Source organism: Dromiciops gliroides, chromosome 1 (genome assembly GCF_019393635.1).
Source record: "Dromiciops gliroides isolate mDroGli1 chromosome 1, mDroGli1.pri, whole genome shotgun sequence".
Lineage (NCBI taxonomy): Eukaryota > Metazoa > Chordata > Mammalia > Microbiotheria > Microbiotheriidae > Dromiciops > Dromiciops gliroides.
The window spans coordinates 745128738-745154097 of NC_057861.1; the positions used below are offsets into that span (position 1 = coordinate 745128738).

At 45.4% G+C, this 25360-nt stretch overlaps 1 protein-coding gene across 2 annotated transcripts in view; it reads right to left on the reverse strand.

Annotated features, from left to right (window-relative positions):
- The window catches only part of BBS9 (Bardet-Biedl syndrome 9), a 349441-nt gene that overhangs the window by 186872 nt on the left and 137209 nt on the right, over positions 1–25360 (reverse strand). Inside the window, exons 12-17 of one of the 2 annotated variants that reach the window (XM_043979233.1) lie at positions 22618–22671; positions 16372–16474; positions 11546–11650; positions 10161–10175; positions 4577–4717; positions 1443–1538 (exon numbers count right to left, since the gene is read on the reverse strand). In XM_043979233.1, coding sequence (XP_043835168.1) covers positions 1443–1538; positions 4577–4717; positions 10161–10175; positions 11546–11650; positions 16372–16474; positions 22618–22671 — 514 coding nt within the window. The remainder of the gene's footprint in view (positions 1–1442; positions 1539–4576; positions 4718–10160; positions 10176–11545; positions 11651–16371; positions 16475–22617; positions 22672–25360) is intronic. The other variant, XM_043979234.1, reaches the window with a different exon arrangement.

Genomic DNA, 25360 nt, shown 5'->3' on the forward strand with positions numbered 1-25360 from the left:
GGGGGTTTTCTTGGCAGAGATCCTGGAGTGCTTTGTCATTTCCTTCTCCAGCTCATTTTACAGATGAGGAAACTGAGGCAAACAAGGGTAAATGACTTGCCCAGGGTCACTCAGCTAGTAAGTGTCAGAGGCCTGATTTGAATTCAAAAAGAAGAGCAAAGGCTCTCCAGGCCTGACACTTTATCCACTGTGCCTCCTAGCAGCTTACTTCCAATGGCCCCACATACAGGTATTCAATTTGTTTAAAATCTGCATTAGGACTGCTCCCCAGGATGAGGTGAATAGATAGGGGGCAAAAGTTGCTTTTTTTAAAGAGGGATGCTTTCTCAACCTTCAGCTTGATCATCCACACTAAAGCTCTATTAGAGGATGTTAAATATCTAGAAGGAGAAAATAAAAAGCCTAGTCAATCATTTCAGTGTTCCAAATGTCCAGATGGTGAGCCTAATATAAACGTCTATGAATGCAAATGTCCTGAAAATCATTTCATTTTGCCTTTGTCCCACTAAAATAAAAGAATACATGTAATTCAGTAAAATAATAACTTCCATCCATATAAAGATCACGTATAAAGCATTACCAAGTGAAATGAGGCATGCAGATAGAATCAGAAATCAACCTTGCTCCCATTTTACAAAAAGTTTTCAACAGAACACTTAGTGGGCGCCTGGGATCCCATCATCCCCAAGGACAAGAAAATGTCAGAAAACAAGGAAGTACCAAGAGAAGGAAGAGCCACCAAAGGAACTGAGCCAACGGAGCATTCACCAAACTCTTCTGGATCCCAGCAAGTCCTTTTGTGGAAATCTCTATTTCCCTTTGAGCCCAAGAATTATTCTCAAGTTTAATTTTCATACTATGTGTAACCTCAGCAGTCAGATGGGACATGATAGAATGTGGCTAAGGCACTGGAACACAAACATCACTGACTAGTGCGGCTATATTCTCCCCACCTTTGAGCTCTACAGGGCACTAGCAAAGTTTCTCCCCCATCTCTCCGGTGAATTCAGAGCTGGAAGAGGTATTGGAGATGAATGAATGAATGAATGAGCGAGCATTCATTAAGTACTAATGAGGACGCAGGTAGCAGGGATACAGATGCAAAAGCAACAAGCATCCCCGTCCTCAGAGCTTCCAATTCCATTCCACTCGGAGGAGACGACAGTCATGGGAGAAAGATGGTGGGAGTGTTCTGCCTATCCCTGCTTAGCTTTAAACACGAGGAAGCTGAATCCAGCTGTCTGGCCAAGGTCATACCCGAGGCCAACAGCAGATGCAGGCTACGACCCCACGGTGTCTGGTGCCAGAGTCACCCACTCTTCTATGACGCCACGATCCCCACTCTAGACCACCCTTTGCTACCAATCATCCCCAAAACACATCAAGCCTCAGATGCTTCATCTGTCAGATCCAAGCAGCACTGGCAACCTGGCTTTACTTACGCGAGGTCTTAGAGGCAAGCACAGTGACTCGGGAGCCAGTCACGAAGCGGAAACCGAGCACGTTCACCTGGTCATCATCGGCCTGATTAGCAAAACCTAGAAGAAGAAGAAGAGAGCATGGAGAGGCATTTTAGTGCTGGTGAAATCCAAAGAAAACTCGCCTTGTTTTCTGCTATATTCTCAGGAACACTCGGGCACCCGAGTTTCCTCTTCTGTGCAAGTTATGAAATTCCTGCTCACGTGCCAGCAGCTGGCATTCGATTTCTAGTTTCCAGTAGAATATAAGCTCATTAGGGGCAAGGACTGTGTCCCTTTCTCTTTCTCCTCCTCCCCCAGCACATAGCTGTAATATAAAATAAACCATCGTGCATAATAAGTCCTTGCTGAATGGATTTGAATTTCTTCAAAAAGGTCCATTCTACTGATCTCATCTCTCTAACATTTTCTGGCTAAATCAGGTTGACTAAAGTTGTCTTCATCCTCATGGCTGAAAAAGATTATCCTTAGGAATAGGCGTCCCTGAAATGGATCCAACCCTAGGCAGAAACCAGTGATGCTGGTCTTAGGACCCTAGGAATATAAAAGCATCTCCAAATCAGCAGGTCCCTAAGTTAAATACATTTTCTACACAGCTGAGATTTTTTAACATTTTTAATTGTGCAATTTTTATTGGGTATTATTGCACTGGGCCAATACACTTTTTGAAACCAACCAACTTCAATATTCATTCATGTAAACACTGGATAAAGACCCTGGTGAGCTCCAGCTTTTACATGGGACCAGGAAAATCTTTGGTGTGGTATTTCTAATTCTTTGTTCATTGATTGATTTTTTTGTTTGTTTGTTTGTTTATTTTGGTGAGGCAATTGGGTTAAGTGCCTTCCCAGGGTCACACAGCTAGTGTCAAGTGTCTGAGGCCAGATTTGAACTCAGGTCCTCCTGAATCCAGGGCCGGGGCTCTATCCACTGCACCACCTAGCTGCCCCCATTGATTTTAATTATGAATATAACCCCTTCATAACTGATACACTGAGAACTCTCAGAAAAGAGCTTCCAGACATTAAAGGAACAGAGTTCAGTCATTTCTCAAGCATCTGTCTTTCTCTAGAAGGTGGGAACACCTCAACCTCCTTAATTTTACTTAATCTGTTTAATTTAACTTTTTAAACACATTTTACCAAGAAGTTCATCAGTCACTGTTTCCCCAATTGGGCAGCTGAGGCCATCAAGTTGAGCAGGGACTCTGCGGGATGACCTCAGGTTCACTTACAGAAAACCCCAAGACCTCTGTGGTCATCAATGGCAAGGGTCTCTCTAGAGAGAACCTCTGTCCCTGGGGTAGCCTGTTCCAGGACAAAGTCTAACCTCTGACGAGTTGGCGTGCTAGATTTTTCTCACAATCACACTCCTGCAAGCAGTTACAGCCCCATAAATACTGAGATTTCAGGGGTCTTGACTGACACTCAGCCCCAGGGGTACTGGTTGGGCTGCATACACATATAAGTCTGGGGAGAATGGGTCAGATCTATCAGCAGCACACCATGTCCTGGCGACACTGTGATGGAGGAGTGTAAAGCAGCCAAGGAGACCTCAGTTTGACCCATGGTGCTTTATAATTCTATCCCTCAGAAGACAATGAGTCATTAAAACTTTCCTCAACACATCGGGTCTGCTTCACTTGAAAGATGGGGCCTATTCTACAATATCACCCCCTCTTGAAGGACCAGCATTTTGAGGAAATCATCCACTGGATCTCATCACTTTAAAATATAATTATCAAGCACTCGGGAACCAGAGCCTTGGCCAAAATGAATCATCGGAGCATCCAACCAATCCCAACATCTTATTCATTTCAATTCCCAATTGTACTCCCAGGTGAAGAAAGTGTACAAGGGAGTCATGTTAATGATAAGTGATGACTACACGGTTCAGCCATCACTCTGACTTTCAATTTAATTACACAGATTTACCTGTGGTGAAGAGTGCTAATTTGGCACAAGTGATCCAAAAAGAAAGGCAAGAAAGCTTCTAAAAGCAATGCATGCAAGCGCGCGCGCGCACACACACACACACACACACACACACACACCCTTCCTCTCTCCCCATAAATAATAATCTTAAGAAACCAAAGCCCCAAAACAAAACCCTCTTAAGGGAGGGTGCTAAGTTTGGAGATACTTGAAAGTTAATGTATTAAAAAAAAAAAAACCAAGAGTAACGAAAACACTCTGCAAAACAATTAAAAATAAAGTGTAAGGACTCTTAAGTAGTTAATTTCATAAATCTTGACTTACCAAACTATGTTTAAAGTCTTGTAGAGAAATATATTTTGTTTTTTTGACTCCTACCCACAAATGCCAAGGTGAGGCTGCATCTCAGGGGCAGCAATGCTGGGTTTGGTAAGGGGGCATGTGAAGGTTGATGAAATAAGCACTTTTTTTTAATGCCACATTCTTACCCAAAAAGTAGATACATGTGGTGGTTTGGGAATTGGGGGCTGTTAAAGACCCGTGTCACCCAGTCAAAGCTTCCCTAGAACTAGCTGCACTGAGTTGCTTGGAAAGAAGACTTGGCACCTCCTGAGTTCTGCCAAACACTCCCTCACACTCACAAACCAACGCTGAGCTTCCCAGAGCTGTCCCAGTCCTCAGGGGGAAGTATCAGAAGACAACAGGGACCAAAGAATGAACATGTTCCTGTTCCAGATGCTGGAAACATCATCGTGCCCAAGAGCACCTATTTATAGGATTACTCACCTGGGGCATAAGGGTATACTTAGCAAGGGGCTTTATTTTATGTACCTACGATAAAGACGAATAATAAATATTTACATTCCAGGCAAAGAAATCCTGCCACATTTGATGTTTTCATTTTTGAGTGATGAAGCAAAATAATGATTAAAACATTCTGAATCAAACTTAAAAGCTACATGTTCCTACTTTGTTGATATAAGCTACCCTTTTGACCAGGTAAAATGAAGGGGGCGGGGGATCCTTGAGGCATTCTGCTATGCTGACTTGGTGATTATCTTATAATTACCCCATCATTACTCACTGACGAGGAGAGTCCACTTTAAATGCCTAACATTTCTGATGTTACTGGCACACGCACACACACTGCTTCCAAAGGCCTACCTGGGAAGAGGCTGAGAAGGCTGATAGGAGGTTTGTTCGTATCAATCGTGAGCTTGTGGCTTGCCGTTTTGGAAGGCTGATGGGGCAAGCATATTAATTTCAGGGGCAGTCTGAATTTACACTGGACAACCCGAGGGATACCTGAAATAACAGAAAAAAAAAAAAAACCAAACAGGATGGCAAATTCTTGAGTGTGAAGCGATGCTTTTCCAAGGCCCTAGAATTCTGAAACGTGGGACCTCTTTGTCCTGTTCACTTTGTAGACTTGATGCCAAAATGGATAATGGAGAATCTGGAACCTGCCAGTGTCTTAGCACCATCCAGTATGAGGGTCGTCAAACTCCAGAGGAAAATGATCATCGACCCAGGTGGCCGGCTACAGCCATGTCATTCCCACAAGGCCATCACAGTCCAGCTTCTCCCATTCTTCCATCACTGATGGGACAGAGTTTCCAAAAGGAAGCTCTCAATAGGCCACTCCATAAGCACCATTAATGGGTACCAAAGGGCCAAGGACATAGGGTTATCCCGTTCTCCAACCCCACAAAGGACTAAATATCATCACAGCTAAGACTTCTATTCAGAAACGTTTAACACTTATCTCCCAAACATTAAGAAAATTTTTTAAATGATTTCCTAATTTTCCTACTGAAGAGTAAGATTTGGCTTAGAGAAATCCCAGAATACACAAGACACAGAATAAAAACCAAGACTGGGTCTGCCATGTTTGTTTCATGTCTATTCATTTCTTCAAAATGGAAAACGTATCTTTGCTACAGGATGTAGGCAGTTTTTCTAAGTCATGTTCCATTCAGTGCAAGAAACATTTATTAGGCACTTACTAATGTATGGGTTGCATAATATTCCACTGCATAGTTTACATTTTTGTCCACTCCTCTATTCCTCTGGAGCACATGCATATTTCCGTTCCTTTGGTTATTGGAGTAAAGTAAAGCTTGCTAAAGACTTATTCAAATATAGACAAAGACTGGTGTTATTCAAACCAAAAACTAGAAAAGTTAAAGTATCAACAAGAATCCAGTTGGCTAGGGATATTCATTGTTCAGTTGTTTTTCTGTCATGTCTGACTTTTCATGACCCCATTTAGGGTTTTCTTGGCAAAATACTAGAGTGGTTTGCCATTTCCTTCTTCAGCTCCTTTTACAGATGAGGAAATTGAGGCAAATAGGGTTAAGTGACTTGCCCAGGGTTACTTAGCTAGTGTCAGAGGCCTGGTTTGAACTCAGGAAGATGAGTCTTCCTGACTCCATGGCTGACACTGTATCTACTGCACCAACCAGGGATAAGTTTGGTCAAATCTAACTCCTCTCGATCCTTGGTTCAGAAACTAGGGCCAACATAAGCAAGAATCTGGGCTTTACACTCCTCTCAACAGCTATGAATCAAAATCCTCAAGGTGGCTCAGTGGATAGAGCACCGGCTCTACATTCAGGAGGCCCTGAGTTCAAATCCTGCCTCAGACACTTGACACTTACTAGCTGGGCGTAGAAAGGAACTTCTCTGGTTCTGTATCGTGATGTGGAAACATAGGTAGATCTCCAACCCTGGAAAGTCACCCCAAGCTGGGATGATCTCGGGGGCCTGGACCCAGGCTGAGATTGCTGTCCAAAGTTTGGCTATGCCGGGCTCAAGAGGCTCTTTTCCAGGCCACTGGCAGCTGGGGTGGGGGGAGAGTGGGGCAGAGCAGTGAGGACATGATGGGCTAGCCTTGGGAACTCTCTAATGAGCCACTAAGTGGCAGAGGGGTCATGGTCTTAAGCGCTGGTATCAACACTGATAAAAACCACGGGTTCTTGAAGCACCTAAATATAGAAATAGACAGAAGTGGATTTTAAGGAGCCAAAAAAACAAAACTAGAGAATAGGGACCCGAGTCCAACAGCAGCTTGAGGGAATTAATGACATTATAATATAATGATATCATATATGGTCTGTGATACAGTTCAACTTAAAGCTAGGTTCCCAACCTGCCTCTAACACTAGTTGTGTGACCCTGGGCAAGTCACTTCCCTCGTTCAACCTTTGTTTCCTCCTCTGTAAAAATGAAGCTGCTGGCCTCTGAGGTCTATTTCGGCTCTAAATTTATGATCTGAAGATCCGACGACCTCATTCATAAAGGTAATTGATTAAATGATCATCGATTAAGCCTCGATTCTAAGCTCTGGGGGGAGCAGTAGAAAAGCAACACGTGGTCCCTGTTCTCAAGGAGCACATTTCATCCAATCAAAGGTTTTCAATGATTCCAGAAGTGCAGGATTCTCCCAAAATTTCTACCTATTCTAGGGTCACTAGCCTATGTGAAAAGCAGTCTTAAAACATTACCCTTTCAGGGGCAGCTAGGGGGCGCAGTGGAGTCAGGAGGACCTGAGCTCAAATCCAGCCTCAGACTCTTGACACTTACTAGCTGTGTGACCTTGGGCAAGTCACTTAACCCCCATTGCCTCACCAAAAAAAACAAAAAACAAAAAAACAAACATTACCCTTTCAAATCACAAAGCTAAGAGTTAACTAAATGGTTGTGTGTGTCACTTGTTCAGTTTGCTTTTTTAATTATGCCAGCACAAAAATCAGCCGATTTGGGCCACATGAAGCTCATGGGGAAATGACATCTTCCAGAGAACATTTCAGAAAGAAGCACGGCCCAATGGAGGGGAGGGCAGGGAGGGGTGGGGCTGATTCATTTTGGTCTTATAACCAAAGCACTGAGCAAAGGGCCAGGCATGTACACAGTAGGTGCTTATTGTGGAATGACTGATTATAGCCCCTTCCAGGCCTCCAAAGCATTCCAAATGCTGGATCCACACCTCACAAAAATCCACTGTCCAGAGAAAACTGAATTGTTGATGTTGCCACTCACTGCCGACATTCTTTTCTGTCTTCTGGTAGACCCTAGAACCTGGAAATTTTGGTTCTACTCAGTCAAGCTTACATAACTGAACTTCTGAAAGCAGCTGCGAGGGTGGTTTTCAACTTCGTGGAAATGGCCAGGATGAGACTGATTTTTCCTGATTTAAGTTCTTCTCCCTATTCCGTAAATTATTTTTAAATGATTTTTTTTTAACTGGTGTGGTCAAGCTTCTTAAAGCAGCCCTGAGAAAAAAATGGCGTCACTTCATTTTCTCAGAGATTTTTTCCCAAAATACGTCATTGTGCTTAGCACTATACTTCTTCCCCCACATCGTCACAACTGAGCACCCCAACAGTTTCCTTCCCAGAACAAATGGATGAGCATATCTTGTAATTATCAATCACTTATTTAACACTTAACAGGAAAATTTCACATCAAAATTATCTTCAGACAGATTATTTTTTCCTGAAGCAAAATACTAATTACATCTGTCACACTAGTAAGTCCAATATCACTGTCAAACAGGAAGCAGATCTAAAAACTGCTGAAAACATATACATGTATAGATATTTCATATCTATATATGCATATATATATATATATCTATAAAACGGCAGGTGAGAATATGGGGTGAGACAGAGACAGATAAAGACAGACAGACACATATATACATATATATACACATACACACACATATATACTATATGTAATACATGTAGTATATATAAGGGATTTGAACCTAGCATTTGAAATACTTTGGAATTCTATAAGGTACTATAACCAAGCACTTATTAATATATTAATGTTGGATATTAATACATGAAATTGTATACATTTATATATTATATATCACATCTATGCATTTACATGTATTCATTTATATATACCTACATATATATATATATATATACCTACATATATATATATATGAAGGTAGGGGTGTATGTGATATAGCTATGTCTTTTTTTTTTTTTTTATGGGGCAATGAGGGTTAAGTGACCTGCCCAGGGTCACACAGCTAGTAAGTGTCAAGTGTCTGAGGCCAGATTTGAACTCAAGTCCTCCCGAATCCAGGGCCAGTGCTTTATCCACTGCGCCACCGAGCTGCCCTGATATAGCTATGTCTAAACAACTGAGAAAGGCCTGTGTTTCTCAGTTGTTCAGATACAATCTATACCTCTTTACCTCCATATAAATGTGTGTATGTGTATATAAATGTATATAATGTATCTGCTGATAGATACATTCCAATATTTTATATATGCTATGGCTAGGATATGGATACTGTACATGTGTATGTAAATATCGACAGACCTCCTTACATTCATCATCTCCCTCTCTCCAAAAGCCGCTTGGAGGGGCCAGGTGGAGGAATTGTGAATGGAAGACAAAAGCTGCCCAAGCCATGATGGCACTGCCTGGAAGCCAGAACTCCTGTCATCTCTGTATTTTCCCACAGTGTACTGTACTTCATCCCCAGTCATATTTTGCACTGTCCGTGTCATGTAACTTTAACACCCCCAAAATGGCAAATCATTCTTATGGGACAACTTAAAGCCTCAGTTTCGCTCTCCTTTTCCTCATGTCAAAGCAGGATTACTTGGCTCTATCACAGGCTGAACAGATCAAGCCTCTAAAGGGTTCAGGCTTTGAAACGTAAAACCCCATGTGCATGCGAGACATGAACAAGCAAGGTCTTACTGTCTGCCATCTAGGCGGGTCTGAGCATTTAAACTTTACTCCCCCAAATTTAATCATGTCTTTTAAACGACCACAAGGACAGAAGAAAACGGTCCCATTTAGCTTGGTGTTTGGGGTATTAAGACATCTAAACCATGCTGTCCTTCACATCAGTGTGGGCTGTTTTTCAATCTACTCCCATGATCAGAGTTCAGATGGGCAAGCAGCCTCAGGGACAGGTACCAAGGGGCATTTCCCAGGTGCTATGATTTTCTAATTTGTGACTGCTTAGCCTTTTAATCCCAGTAGACCAGCAAAGCTGAATCTACAGTGAAAAATGCATCCTTCAGAAATATTCTTGATTTATTAAAAAAAAAAACTTTAAAAGAAAAAAATACATAAGCCACAGGGCCCATTTTGTGACGATGAGGTTCAGAATGCTTCTGTTTATAAATGCTACCCAACACTAAGAAATCCATCTTTTAAAGCTTCCTCTCTTCAAATGGGTTCTAAAAGTCAGAGAGTCTAAGTTTCAGAAAGACCTCCCAAACTCTGGAGGATCTGGGATGGGATGACCTTCAGAGGAAACTTCTATGGCCAAGTCAAGGGACTCAGCCCAGAGAATACAGGGGAGAAAGAAATCTGTGTCTGTGGAAGGCAAGATAAAAGCAACTATGTGTACAGGAAATACCTGCAGATTCCATTTCCAAGGACCAAAGTCAACAAAGACCCAGGCAAACAATCAGCACGGATCAATTTTCACCATTTTCACAATTGTTGGCTAACTTTTTTCAGAACGGAGAAATTGGGTTATTTTGTTTTCTGAGACGACTCTTTCTTGAATCTCTAGCTCCATTCTTTCCCATGGTTTGTAATCCTGTTCCCAGAAGAATCCAGGCAAGGCATCCTCCTCAAGAAGCATGAAACTTAAAGGCTATAGTCCCTACACATGTCCTGATAGCACGACATTACATCTGTTGCCCAACCAAGTGTCAGTTCTGATAAGTCACTTTTTTAAACGTTTCTTTTCACTTACCATCTGGATTGAGGTCTATAATCAGAGGCAGAAGGCGGGGGGAGAGTGGGTGGGGAGAAGGAAACACAAGACAGTAAATTAAATGATCTTGTGTAAAAGTACAAAACAAATCTAATATTTATCAGTGTGGAGAAACAAGCTAAACTCAGCCTACCCCAAAGACACCCCATTTACAAGGCACCACATTGCATGTACTTGGTTTTCCAATACTAATGTGGAAGAAACTGACAAATAACCCAAGTCTCTCACATCCAAAGTTAGTTTTAGTCCCACCCTTCTATTTTATCTAGTTAGTGAATATCTGGAGTAACAGAGCTCCACTCTCTCTCTCTCCTTTCCTGATTCTCTTTATGGAAGTGCAGCAGCAAGATGGAGAAGCATATTTGCTGTATTACATACAGCAAATAATTCATCCTTAAGTAACAGGGTTGACTGCATCTGTAAAATCTCATTAAATAAGACTCTGCGAATGCGAAGTTGGTGACAGTTTAATCTGGAAGGGCCCGAAGTTTACAGAAACACAACCAAACTATGAACTCCAAGCTGGAAGAGGCCTTTCCTTAAAGACTTGAGCGTGGTCAGACATAAAGGTCAATTATCAATGCCCAGGCCCAGCTGCTCAGAGGCCCATGTGCTGGAGTCCTCACAGTAGTGGGGAGGGGGCTCCAGAAACAGTTAAGGGCATGTGAAAATAGCCAACTTGGAGGAGGGTGAGGGGAGATGCAGGGCAGGCCCCAGCATCCCTCAATGGGCTCGTGTCTTCTCATGCCCCCTTGTGGTTACTTATCAGCATTACATTTAAAGTCATCTAGACATTTACAATTTCAGAGCAGTGTTTTCCCCCTTGAAGCAATCTCTTTTTTTCTATAAGGAAAACAAGAGGAGATTGGCTTTTCTCTAAATGTATACAATAACCATGGAAAATTTGTGTTAGCAGATGGCTTACTGCCTTTGCTCATGTCTAGGCATGTGTACCTGCACATCTATCCACATGGGACCAAGAATTGAGGGATGACATGTCGCAGAGAAGATGGAGGGTGCAAAGAGTACTGGAGAGACCTGAGTTCAAATCCCATCTACAATACTAGCTCAGTGACTTGGCACATCACATCACTCTTGGGCTGCTGAGAATCCTCATCATTAAAATGAGGGTATTAATATTGGTCTTACCTACATCACTGAACAACCCTAAAGATCAAATAACAGAGCAGGAGAGAGAAATGGAAATGCCGACCATCTTCCTCTCTAATCCCATGATCAGAAAAACCAATATTAGGCAGCCTCGGTGCATACCAATGTGTTCCTCCACAGCATTTTAATCCCTCCTATGATTCATTCGAAAGCTAAGTGAGGCTTCATAGTCTCTTTGGGAAGTCCCGGCTTACCTGTGGGCATGCTATAAGAGGCCACGGCGGTGCCTTCCAGTTCCGAAGGCAGGTAATTTCCTTTCAGAAACACAGACAAGCTGATGGTTTTCACAATCTCTGGCTCTGCACCAATGGAAAGAAAAAGGAAAGAAGCGAGGCCTTTGGATAGAGCCAACACATTTTCCAGTATTTAAAATGAAGATGATTCTAACAGTCTTTTTTCTTCTCTACCTCGTTAGGTGCCCTTCTAAGATGTGGGAAAGACAGGAAATGAGAACATCCTCTATAGTCTGAAAGGTGCGATGGAGTCAAAAAATTAGATCCTCCTTTTAAATAAATACATCTGTACCAAAGTAACCAAAAACCAGTAGGAAACCAGCAGACACACGGAAAGGTCAAATGTCTAGGGAGACCAGGAGATGACATGCTAATGACATTCATTCCCCGTCAGGGGCAGAAATAATCCATCTGGCCTTCAGGAAAGCCCAAAGAACCTCCGAAGTGAAGAAGTGAGCTCCTGACCCAGAACCCTGACCGCTGCCCTCAAGGTCTCACTGCAGAGCAGGACTCCCGTGAAAAGACAACGTCCCCTTGACAGATGGCGGCCAAGCCCTGGGCCTCCCCCAAAACCCAGGGGCCAGCTCCAGAACTGTTCCTGTCTCACTCCGTAGGGTACAATGCGTTCCCATGTAGATGACAGCTAATGCTCAGAAGTACCCTCATCTCCTGGGGCTAGGTAACTGGCTCCAAAGCCAAATGTCAGACTAGTCACCCTGGACCAGTCCCTTAAATCTGTTTCTCAGCTGCCTCATCAGTAAAATGATCCCGAGAGGGAAATTTATAAAAGGAAGCGAGTATATTTGGGCTACCCAGAAAAGGGCCCATCCCATTCACATCAACCCTACCCTTGTGATCCACAGCCCTGGTCTAGGGGAGGTGGGGGAGCAGAGCGGAAGGTGGTCTGGCCTTGGAGTTTCCTGGTATTTCCTCCCTCTGCTAAAACAAGGGCGCTGTCCCCAAGACACTTATATTCTCTAGGGAGCACACTATGTGCACATAAAGATATAGATAAAACAAGGATTTACAAACTAAATAGGAGGAAATTGATGGGAGAGGGAGAAGCAGCTCTGAGAGAAGACAGGGAGGGGGAGGCTGAGATTAGGAAAGGATTCCTGTAGAAGGTGGTGTCTGAGCTCAGCTCTGAGTGAAACAACGGATGGGGGAAAGGCATCAAGAAAGGAGACAGAGTTTGGCTGCACCAAAGAGTGTGTCAAATGGACTAATTAGCATCAAGGCTAGCACAGTCAGTCAGAGCCAGGTCGGGAAAGCCAAACAAAGCACGTTTTGCATTTGATCCTGGAGGTATCGGCCCATGGGAGCTTACTGAGCAAGGCAGCGATGGGCTCAGACTGATGTTTTAGGTATCTTGTTTTGAACCTATTGATTGGGAGAACTAAACAAATGACGGCACTTGAATAGAGTGAAATAAAAATCAGGCTGCAAGAAACAATGAAAATGGAAAAAACGCACAGAGATGCATGAGAAAACTTAAGTGAAATGACACACTAGTAAGTAAGGAGAATCAAGAAAATAATGTGCACAATGATTACAACAACACAGAAGGTCAGCACAAAAACAATCAGAACTGTAACCAGAAACTCGGCACCAAAACAGTGATGAGGCACGCGTATGTGGCGATCTGAGATTGCAAAGGAAGGGAGCACATGCCTCCATCTCTCCTTGTATATATACACAGACAATCGCAGATGGGTATGGGGCACCGCACATTCTGTGGGATGTTCCCAATGTGTTGGTTATTTTTGTTGAACTTTTTTTATTCTTTTACTAGGGAATGGGTAAATCATTGGGGGAAGGAAAAGGACGTTGGGGCAAATAACGGTGACGTCAAGCTGGAAACATTAATTGTAATGATACTGATGATAAGAAAGGAACCACCGGTCAACAGAGCAAAGAATGGAGATGGGAACAGCCTAAGGTAAGGAGACCAATGAGGTGCCACTGCAATAGTTCAGAGGGCCTCAACCAAGGGAGTAGACATGAGAGTGGGGAGATGGAGATGGATGTGAGGCAGAGATGTGGCTTGAGAGAAAATGAGGGCTCCAGGATGATACCCTGTTTGCCAGCTGGGTGACGAGAGGGATGGTGGTGCCCATCACAGAAAGGGAAGCTTGGAAGAAGGGTGGGTCTAGGGAAGAGGATGAGATCTAAGGTGGACCTGCCGAGGGTGGGATGTCTACAGAACACCCAGTCCAAAAAATCCACCGGACGGTTGGTGAAACTGAGCTGAACCTCCAAAGACAGAGATGTGGGGGGTCAGCTAACGAGATGACAATTCAGTCTGCGGGAGCTGACAAGGTCACCAAGAATGAATGTGGTGTTATACAAGAAGAGGGCTTCTGATGTCTACCCATGGTCAGGGGGCAGAACGTGGCTGAAGATTCAGCAAAGGGGAGACGAGAACCAAGAGAACCCCTGGGAAGAAACAGCAGTCTATGCTGTGGTGGGGTCCAGAAGGATCAAGACTGGAGGAAAAACATCCAATGTGGCCATGAAAACTTCACGAGTCCCTCTGAAAGAGCAGGCTTGGATGAGTGTTTAGGTCAGGAGGTAGAGCTCAAGGGCTTGCAAAGGAGGCAGTGAGTGTAGACAGCTTCCAACCCCCCTGAACCCCAAGAGCATCAGGTAGGACCCCATCAGAAGCATCGTTTTTAGTTCCGTGCATTACATTCTAAGAGTACAAGTTCTTGCAGGGTAGAGACGGCCTCCTTGTTTGCATCTGTGTCTGCAGCGCCGGACATACAGCCGGAGCTTAATAAATGCTCATGGACTGATTGCCTACTGATCTTGAGAAGGCACAGAGAAGACAACGGACATGGTGAAGGGTCTCAAGTTTATGCCCATGAAGACAGGATGAAGGCATTGGGGACGATTCTCTGGAGAAGGGAAACAGAAAGCACACGGGAGCTACCTTCAAATATCTCAAGGACTGTCACAGGAAAGACTAATTCAACTTCCTCCAAGGCCTGAATGAGAAGCAAAGGAGAGAAGCTGTGGAGAATTAAAGGGAGACCTAACTTAAGGAAAAACTGGAACCACTGGAATTGCTGCAGCACAGCAAGGGAAGCTCCTGGGAGGCCATGGGCTGCCCTGGAGCTTGTCCAGAGAAGTTCAGGTGAGGAGACGCTCTTCTGGTACAAGATCTACAGCAGAGACCAGGAGGCTGTGGTGCTGGCAGCCACCTCTGAGGACTGCAGGGGATGGCAGGCACTCCTGTGTCCCACTTAATATCAGGATATCGGGGAAGACGAGTTAGCTCATCCTCGGGCCGAGGACCCACAAGACATCGGGGCTTTATGGGCTAGAAAGAAACAACTGCCCTGTGAAATGCCTAATGCATAACTGCTCTCGTTTTAGAGGAAGATACTGAGATCAAGTGACTGACCATGGGGCACACAACTAGCAGACCTGGGACCAGACAATGCCCCACACATGTTGGAAACACTCCTGGGTCCCTCTCCTCAAGGAGGGAGGTCTCTGCCGGAACACTGTGAGGCTCTGCCATTGGCCAGAGAGCATCAGGTCAGTGCTACGGGCAATGTCCTGGATGGAGGCAGAAGTGATGGGCATGACCAGCCTACAAGCACAGACAGCCAAACTTGAGATGTCAAAGTTGGCATCTTAAAAGGTCTTGAGGGATTCAAATGATGGACCAAGGCTACTGAGGCAGAACCCAATGAGAGAGTCATCAAACCCTCCATGTGGATGTTTCACATCAGCTGTACAAGTGGAGGAAGGGGAAACAGGATAAGCCCAAGGTCAAGAGAAGCGCCCACGAGGGCTGGCTGGGCTGTGGGCACCATATACATCAGTGAGGACAACAGGACAGAAAAGATACAGATGTAGATGAATGTGTTGAACCAGCCTGGGCTGCACTAACAACATTTTAATGTTCAGAAGGGAGGAGAAACCATCCCTGTGTTCTGTGGCGGAATTTCTTCAGTTCTGGAAACCACATCTGAAGAAGGACATTGGCAGACTGAAGTGAGAGCCCCCCAGGACGATGACCTGGGAATGGGAGTGGGGTATGAAGCTGGGCCTCATGGACTCAGCTGAAGGCATTGGAGATGTTTAGCTTTCAGACAAAAAGACTTGGGGGAGGGGAAAAGGGGAAGGGAGTGGAGGAAGCACTTACATAATGCCTACTATGTGCCAGGCATTATGCTGAGAGCTCTTACATCGATCATCTCATTTGATCCCCAGGACAACTCCAGAAGGTCGATGCTATTACTATCCCCCATTTATAGGTGAGGAAATTGAGCCAGGCAGAATTGATGTGACTCGCCCGGCCAGATTTGAACTTGGGCACCGCTGACTCCAGGCCCAGCCTCCTAGCCACCTGGCAACCTAAACACCCCTAGAGACAGGCTGGACATGAACACAGCAGCTGTCCTCAGTGGGTGAAGGGTCATCGTAAAGGATCAAACGTATTTAGCTTGGCTTTGGGACAGAAAGAAGAGCAAGGGGAAGAGGTCCCCGGGGGAAAGTTTAAGCTTGCAAGGAACAAACACTTCCTAACCATCTGAGTGAAGGACTCACTGCTTTGGGAGACAGTCCTACTCACCGACGGTGTTCCAGGGAGCCCAGGTGACCAACGGGCGGACATGATGCTAAGGATTCCTGCTCAGCTCAACGTTGGCCCCATAGCCCATCATTCTCTGAGCTCTGATCACTGTATTCAGGGCTGCAGAGTACAAAGCCTGGGGCCTGACATTAAGAAGCTCACAAGCTTCCTGGGAAGATGAGACACAGATGTGGGTACTTACCTAGGGAATCAAAAATGAAGTGATCACAGGTGGATGCTAATGGAGGCTCAACATAAACAGACAGCTTGGTTTTCTGCAGTGCTAGCCGGCTCTGTATCATGACCTAAAAGCAAGTGGAGATAAGAGTATTTACCAAAAACAGTGCTGTTTCTGGGCTAGTTCAGATGAAAACTTCAAAGATCCAAGAGTCCCAGGTTGACCATAGTGGATCTTCCTCCAAGACACAAACCACAACCTTTCCAAATCTTAGCAGAAGGTCTTTGCAAATCTATGGATCTGCCCAAGGAATCACCACTTGGTAGTCAACCTTCTGGTGATGAGCTTCTCCAATCTTCTACAGGGCCTGGACTCACAGCCACAACAGGCAGTGTCTGGCATGGCCACTTGTACCTCATCTCTAAGCATCAGTGTTTCTGCCACTGAGGGAGAAACTAGCACCAAGTAATCACTAGGAGGTAATGGAGAAACATCAGTGGGAAAAGTGTGGCCCACGGCCAATGGCTAGAAACACTAGAACAGCAGGAAACAACCATGAGGGATATTGTTGACATTATGAAGACTCTTCCAAGCATCTATGACACAAAGTATCACAAATTCTTGCTATTTGCTGCTCCTAGTAACTGGTGAGCATTTCTAAGTGTTGCCCGTCACTCAGGAACACAGAACTTCTCCTCATTTTTATCTCAAGGACAAACACTCAGCCTGATTTCCCGATCTCTTTTAATGGTATCATCACTGTTTAAGGCATCTCCTTTCTCTTTCATCATTCGACCTTCACAACATCTCCCCCATCCTCACTTCTCTTTCAGCCCCACTGCCACAACCTAGCTCACCAGTACTCCAAAAACTCTGCCTAGAACCATCCTTAGGTCTGGGCTCCTCTCACTGTCCTGGTCAATTGGAAGCTCCCCAGGCCAGGATTATAGTCTCTTCACCTCTGCTATGGACAGAGCCCTTCCTACAGTGCCTTGCACACAGTACTTCGGATCTGGATGGAGGTGAGGTCTCATCGATGTGTACAGTTCCTCCAGTGTTTGCAGCATAGCCTGCATCTCCATCCTCCCCTAATTCCACTGGTGGAGCCCATAAATGTGTTTCAGGCCTTGCTTCCATCTGCTGACCTCACAGATCACACAGGTTGGTCACTGCGGATCCAGCTGCTCCTATCTCTCCTGGCCACTCATTTCTCTGATGATATCCATCCCCCACTTCTCTGGGAGCCTTCTTTTGTACTGGACTTCAGTGTGCCCACACCTACTATACTCTTCTCCACTGAATTAACTGCCATTTCCAAGATGGCGCGTTTTCCCTGTTGGCCTCTTCTATTAACCATTCCAAATTCAAAAGCCAAGGAGCCGAACCCTGCTCCTCCCCAAAACATGGAAATGCTCCCCTCCTGAGCTTTCCCTTTGCCTGATTCTATCACAGAACTCAGGGCCAGCAAGGTGGTGCCACAGTGCACGGAGCGCCGGCCAGGAGTCAGGAAGACTCCTCTTCCTGAGTTCATATCTGGCCTCGGACACTTACTAGCTGGGGAACCCTGCTTCCCTCGGTTTCCTCATCAAGCAAGCTGGAGAAGGCAATGGCAAACCACTCCAATATCTCTGCCAAGAAAACCCCAAATGGGGTCACAGAGAGTGGGACACAACTGAAATGACTGAAAACAACAAAAAACGATGTAACTCCAACTGTGATGCCTTCCTTGGAGGGGGTGGATAGGGAAGGGGGAAGGGTTTTCAGCTTTTTCACATGAATCACATAGGTCTATGGAATGAAGAATAAATGGATAATTTGGAATGATGTACAACAGAGGTGTCAAACACACAAGCCACATGTGGTCCATAGCACTCCCAAGTGAGGCCCAAACCAGATTAAAATGTAATTGAGAAACACTGAGCAAAGTAATGAAAATATGAGAAAATATAGATAATATTACATTTTAAAACTAAGTCAATAGGCAGCCCACAGGAATCCTTCTGTATGGATTAGAGGCATCCATTTCTATTTGAGTTTGAGCCCACTGATGCACACCATTAGATTCTGGAAATATCCTGTATTAATTTTAAGGCATGTTTCCTTCCATAAACCTCAGCAGCTCTGGTAAGTGTTCACGTTATATCTGCACTAACCATTATAGCAAAAACAACACAAAAAGCTCATGGAAATTGGCAGGATGACCAGTGAAAGCGGCTCCAGTGCCCCACGTTCCATGGGCCCTGGTATGCCATAAGAGAGACTTCTTCGAGACCACCTAATCACTCCAGACAACGCTTCGACCCAGAAGTCAAACCCTGATGGACTGTGGGTGGAGGGAGCCCCACCAGTCACATGGGCAGGTCGCTGCCTTCCTTCAAACAACTGCAAAACCAAAGTGAACCAACTGTGTGCCAAGCGCTCGACCACCGGAACTAAATTAAACCATCCACACTTTCTCTGCCTTAAAATAATAAAGCCAAATGCCTGAACGCAAGAAACAAACGGGAGAACCTTTAGCTATGGTACTTACTACTGCTGTTCCCCACCCAAATATGCTGAATCACATCCAAAAAGGGTTTACACTTGGGCATTTGGTTGACACGTGTCATGTGATGTGCTATCTACAATACTCTGATTTACTGGGTGCCAACAACATGTTGAGCCTAAATAGGGGCAATCGGAGACGTAACCACAGTATCAAAGAAGAGGGGCAGAAGCTCCGAAAAATGAACCAATACTCGGCTTAAGAGTAAATCTTCTCTTTTAACTGGGGAGCAGGAGGAGAAGTTACAGGAGTGGGAGGGGGAGGATAATTTAAGGCTTCTCCATGGTATTTCTAGCTTCCCTTACAAACTGAAATACAATCCTTAGGAAACACGATCCTTCATTTCCATCCTCGTTATACAAGCATTACGCCAAAAGTCCTTCCTGGTTGCCTGGATCAATGGTCACGCATCACGAGCCCAAACTGAAGGTAGACTCATCTTCACTCACTTGGAACGGATGGAAAAAAGGGCCTCAATTAAGAGGATTTATTTACTATCCTGGAAACATATAAGGCTACACATCTTGGCTGCTGTTGTTATACATGACCATAAAGAGAGATTTATGGCTGGACTCAGAGAAACTGTCAGGTCAAATGAGGAAGTCCCTGGGGTGCCATCATCCTACAGGTTTTGCATAAGCCTCATGTGGGCACAGAACCATCGGTTTAGAAGGGACTTCTGGGGTCAATGAGCCCAAAGCCATCCTTTGACAGATAAGGAAACTGAGGCCCAGACAGGAAATGACATGCCCAAGGTCACATAGGCCATAAATGGCAGGGCCAGGATTCACACCCAGGTCTTCTGACTCCTCTGAACAATGCTGCCTCTCCGACACGAAGAGCCAAAGTGCACAACTTAGCTATTCTAGACCACGGAAGGATCTTTGAGCAAAGGAGAGGATTCCGTCCATTGTACAAATGTGCTATTGCTGCTCTGCATGAAAATCTAAGGAGGGAACAGGAGGCAAAGGCTACTGACTCAGATTTGGAAGTGAAATGGACCTCAGAGGCCATCCCCTCCAACCCCTCCGCTTTCCAAAGGAGGACACAGACGGGAAATGACTTGGCCAAGGTGATCCAGGAAGGTCCTTGGACTCTACAGGGATGGTCACTGATTTTGACAAAAACACTTCTGAATCAATATGCAAGATGAACAGGGTCTGCCCTCCGAAGCCCAGCTGCAAATCATTCCTGAAACTCCCTGTTTTTACTGTGTAAGCAATTGACTTCTTGCCACTAATGCTCTTCTAAACTAAGTAGCATTAAGGAGAGGGAGCTCCTGATTGGATTTGGGAGTTGGGGGAGAGAAAACTGGGGAAGACCACCCTTGTTTCCCGTGGCAGAATACCAAAAAAGGAGCTGGGGGAGTAGTTACACATGTGGGCTGCCTTCAGCATAGGGACAAAGAGCCCAAGTGCAGCCACCAGTCGGATCCAGGGCAGACCAACCCAACTGGCAATGCTTCATTCTCTGACATCCTTCTCCAAGGGCAGCAACCAATGATCCAAGTCATCTCATGTGTACATGTGTTTATGCAGAGAAGTATGGAGAGAGACAGAGAGAGGAGGGAGAGAAAGAAAAAAGGAGAGGGAGTCGGACAGAGAGGAAGAGAAAAGGGAGAGGGAGGGAAGGAGAGAGAGAAGGAGAGAGGGAGAGACAGAGATGAAGAAGAAGACGAAGAAGAAGAAGAAGGAGAAGAAGAAGAAGAAGAAGAAGAAGAAGAAGAAGAAGAAGAAGAAGAAGAAGAAGAAGAAGAAGGAGAAGAAGAAGAAGAAGGAGAAGAAGAAGACGAAGGAGAAGAAGAAGAAGGAGAAGAAGAAGAAGAAGAAGAAGGAGAAGACGAAGAAGAAGAAGAAGAGAAAAGGAGGGAGAAAGAGTAAGGAAGAAAGAGGAGGGGGGAACAAAAGAGATAAGGGGAGAGGGAGCCAGACAGAGGAAGAAAAAGAGGAAAGGGAGGCAGGGATGTGGTGGGGGGGAGAAGGAGGGAGAGGGAAGAAGAAAAGGAGGGGGGAAAGAAAGACAGACAGACAAGGGGACAGGGAGACAGAGAGGAAGACAGAAAGAAGAGAGATAGAAAGAGGGGAAAGGAAAGCAGGAGCAGGCAGGGAGGGAAGAGGGAGCCAGCACTGAACAAGCTTGGTCTGAAGTGCCACAATCCGGGATTCTCTGGTTTCCAGTGCTTGGGCCGTGATATGTGTTTTCTGCTGGAGTAATGCTTACAGGCCATACACTAAATGCACACAGCAAGGCCTGGCAGCTGGCACAGTGGACAGAGGGCCGGCCTCTGGGTCAGGAAGCAATTGATCAATCAGCTGCATTGGTGGAGTGTCCTTCCCCCCCTGAGCTAAGTGCTGGGGATACACATGAAAAGAAAGATTCAGTACCAACTCTCCAGGAGGGGGCAATGGCAAAGGCCACATAGGTGTGAACTTGTGATTTCAGTGTCCTCAGAATTCCTAGGTGAGCAAAGTCCCTCTCCACATCCTGATTGGTGCCTTCTCTACAGCTCTGTAGTCTGTGCCCTGGGTCAGCCAGCCAATATGTATTGGGGCAGAACTCGAACCTACTACCCGATGCTGCCTCTGGCATAGATAAGAATTTCCAGAACACACACAGAATCCAAGGTAGTTAAGTCCAAAGTAATTAGGAAGGCGGGGCACTAGCAATGGGGGCTGGAGAAGGGGCACGGGGAAGAGAACCAAGAAAGGCTTTGAGTAAAAGGGTGAAGCCCAAGGTAAGCACCTCAGGCATGGGGGCGGCAAGTGCCAGGGCATGGAGCCAGGGAAAGAGCCCAGAGGGGGTGGAGCCCAGAGGAGGCCAGTCTGCTGCGAAGGGCAGGACCGGAGGCTTCCATTTCTCCTGGAGACACTCGGGAGCCACCGACGGTTTTTGAGCAGCAGAGAGATGTGGTCAGATCATCTGGGTCTGCATTCAAAGCCCCTGGTTCTAGCTCCCCTGATCCTCCACCTGTACGAAGATGCCTCTGAAAGAAATTTAAAGAAAGAGGCATGCTGGGAAAGATGAGTTCCATTCTGCACACAATGACTTTGAGGGGTCCGTGGGACGTCCAACCTGGAGAGGTCCTGGCAAGGGGGGGATGGCGGGGAGAGGAGACAGAGGAGGGGAGTGAGGACAGAGGTTTTAAGGGTGGGCCCAGGCCCAATGCCCATAGAATACCCAACCTCATCTTCCTCTTGAGGTCCCCTTCATGGAAGGGCGAGACAAGAATAATCTGTCTCAAGTGCTGCAGATGTGGCTTAGGAACATCTCAATCAGCCCCAGAAGGCCCCGGTCATCAGAAAGGTTCTCGGCCAACCTTATGGGGGATTCTGTGCCTCCTTACAATGTCGGATGCTCTGGGAGGGAGCCAGCGTGGGCAGCAATCCCTCCTGTCCCTACCTGCACCTAAGGCTCCCCACCAGCTGACGCCTCCGGCCCAGCCAAATGAAGCGTGCCCACTCCTGCCACTAGGCCGACACCTGGCATCCAATTCAACTCAACAGCAGTCACACCCACCTAGAAGAGGTGGCCATCAATGGAACCTTGTCAGATCTGTCCCCTAAAGACAAAGACCATCTGCTCCCCTGGCCTGAAGGAACAAGGCCCTGAAACATGACCAGCCCTGGAGGCTTAACTGCCCACTTCCTGAACCACTGGCAGGGAAAATGCCAGGATGAAATGTGTGCTGCCGTCTGGCATGTGGCCACCTAGGGTGCGCTCCATACCTTCACTGTGACAGAGGGGATGGCGTCGGCTCCCACTTCATTGCTGGTGGCTTGCTGTGGAGACAGAAAGACAGAATCAGGAAACGGGATAGCAGGGGGGAAGGGGGAGAATATCCCAATATCACACATGAATGAGTGAATACAATGCATGCAATATAAACTCCCCACCATCAAACAGCTAAACAGGGAATTGACTGTAAAGGATTTATCACTCTGATGACAGACTAAAACATACAATGGAGATTTTTATGCCTCCTCTTTTAGGGAGGCGTAAACTCAAATTTAAAAGATCCCACAAAAAAGGGGGAGAGAAAAGGTCACATTCTCTATCACCCAAGACATTAATTTCCAATCTCTTTCGATGCTGAAACTATCTGTTTCTACAAACTTGATGTTTATATTGCCTATAAATCTCATCTTGTTTTCCATTCTGAAAAGCTTTCCTTGCACATTCAATTTGGAAAAGCCATCTTTTATCCCAAAGAGGAATCACATTCCCTGGGCTTGCTCTTTAATACCAAAAGAGATTAAGAAAGGGTCTTAGGGCTAAAAGGCAATTGAGAAGTTAGCTTCCTTTCCTTGATGGTAACTACTTCCAAAAAAAGAGAGCTGCTCAACTATGCCAGCTTCCTTTTGGGGGGGTGAATGTTTATGTTTAAATAACTTTGTGTCCATTCTATATTTTAAAAAAACATAAAAATAAAATTTGACAAGTGACTTCTCTAATGATACCAACACAAATTTATGTCTTAGAAGGTGAGGGTAGGTAGATAAAATAAAATTCCCATCCAACCAATGGAAAATAACTGATGATTTTGTTTCTTTATAAGGAAAATCCAATAGAAATGGTTGCTTCTAGAATTATATAAAAAACTCAGAAATCCTCAACAAATCGTGCATTGTGGATATATGAGAGAAATGGTAGAGGCAGGAAGATTTGGGTTAGAGGCCTACCCATGGCACAAGTGATGCGGTCCTGATTTAAGGCTCCTCCTAATCCCTACAAGCCTCAGGCAACCACTAATACTGAGCTAAGTGAGAGCCAGGGTACATCCCCCCAAATCACAGAGCCTTAAATGTATTCAAATAATGTAAATTGCATTGTTCATCTCATGGTGATCTGATCTTCCTTAATTTGGGGTGAAGTGGAAAGATAAATTTGGAGTGAACACAGAGCCAAAAGACATTAATTCAAGTTCCAGACCCAACACTTACTGTGTGACCTTGGGCAAGTCACTTCCCCTGAAGCTCAATTTCCTCAAATATACATGAGGGGGAAAGACTAGACAACTTCTAAAGACTCTTCTGGCTCAAGATCTAAGAGCCTACCATTTGGGGGGGGGGGGCAATAAGGGTTAAGTGACTTGCCCAAGGTCACACAGCTAGTAAGTGTCAAGTGTCTGAGGCCAAATTTGAATTCAGGTCCTTCTGAATCCAGGGCCAGTGCTCTATCCACTGTGCAACCTAGCTGCCCCGAGCTTATCATTTTAATAACAAATCTCAGGCCAGACATCAAAAAAGGCTTTTCACTCAAATGGCAAAATTCTGGTTTTCCCGTTTCCAAAGTGGAGCTAAAAATGAAATGATCCCCTTCCCTTTCGGTTTTCTTAACACTGAGCATCTGTATCTAGGTATCAAAAGCCAACACATCACTGTCCCCAAAAAAGGAAAGTTGGAGAAGAAGAAAGACCGGCATTTTAGCCAAGCTCACAGTTTTATTTATATTTCTCAACAGTATTCCCTTAAATGCTACTGGCTGCCCTCTTACAAATGAATGAGGGGTCCCGATGACAGCTACATAGAGAGAGGAAGCAAGAAGCTGGAAAAAGACATTGAGTGGAGAGGAAGGGGTGAGGCAGGTTACCACAATGTCACGTTACTCTGTCAAGGCCCTTTCCTGAAAATACCGAAAGTTGTTCCGATACCAGAAGGTAATTCTCGTTCTAAATAACTTGAGCTGAAAAATACCCAGAAAAAGATGTGTGGCCCTTGTCCGGGAAGCCTCCCTCGGGAGACAGGGAGAGGTGTGAGTGCGGCTGGCCAATGAGAAGCCAGAGGTCCCACAGCCGCCGCATTGGGCCAGGTGAAAAGGTGTGCCCTAGGCTGGAAGGTCTGAGAGCAGAGCCTCTCCTACGTGCTTCAGGAGGGCAAACGTGCCCTTCCTCACGGAGCCCACATGGTGGCATGTTTTTTAAAGCTCATGCCGTGCCCTGGCCTATGGCACAGTAACATGATTTTTATTGCAACTTGGGTCTCAGTATTTGTACTGAGGTGGGTCTTTGAAAACCTCATGAAAACCTCTTTTTATATTGGGTTTCTGATGCCCAGGCATTGAAGTGATTTTCCAGGCTGAATGATGGCTTAGGAGAATGAATTAAATACAGCAAACTCTATGAGCTGGGTCATGCATCGGAGTTGATCAACTTTGAAGAGTCGTAGGTGTCTAGCTTCCCAAATCTCACTAGACCCAGAATGCAGCCCATGAAATATAGCACACCAGAGTATAACTAACCTCATGCATGAAGCAAAGGGACAGAGGAACCGGGCTGGCTGGACAAGAACCGGCCCACCTGTAGGCCTCTGCACCTAATTCCCCCCACCCCTTAAAACAACCTCAGTCCACATCAGCCTGTGCAGAGGGGAAAAGCAGGGCACAGAAGACACAAGCAGGAAAGGGAAATAAAAGACAATGCGTTCAGGAAGCAAAATACCAATGGGAGAAACCTGGCCCCTCAAAAAAGGA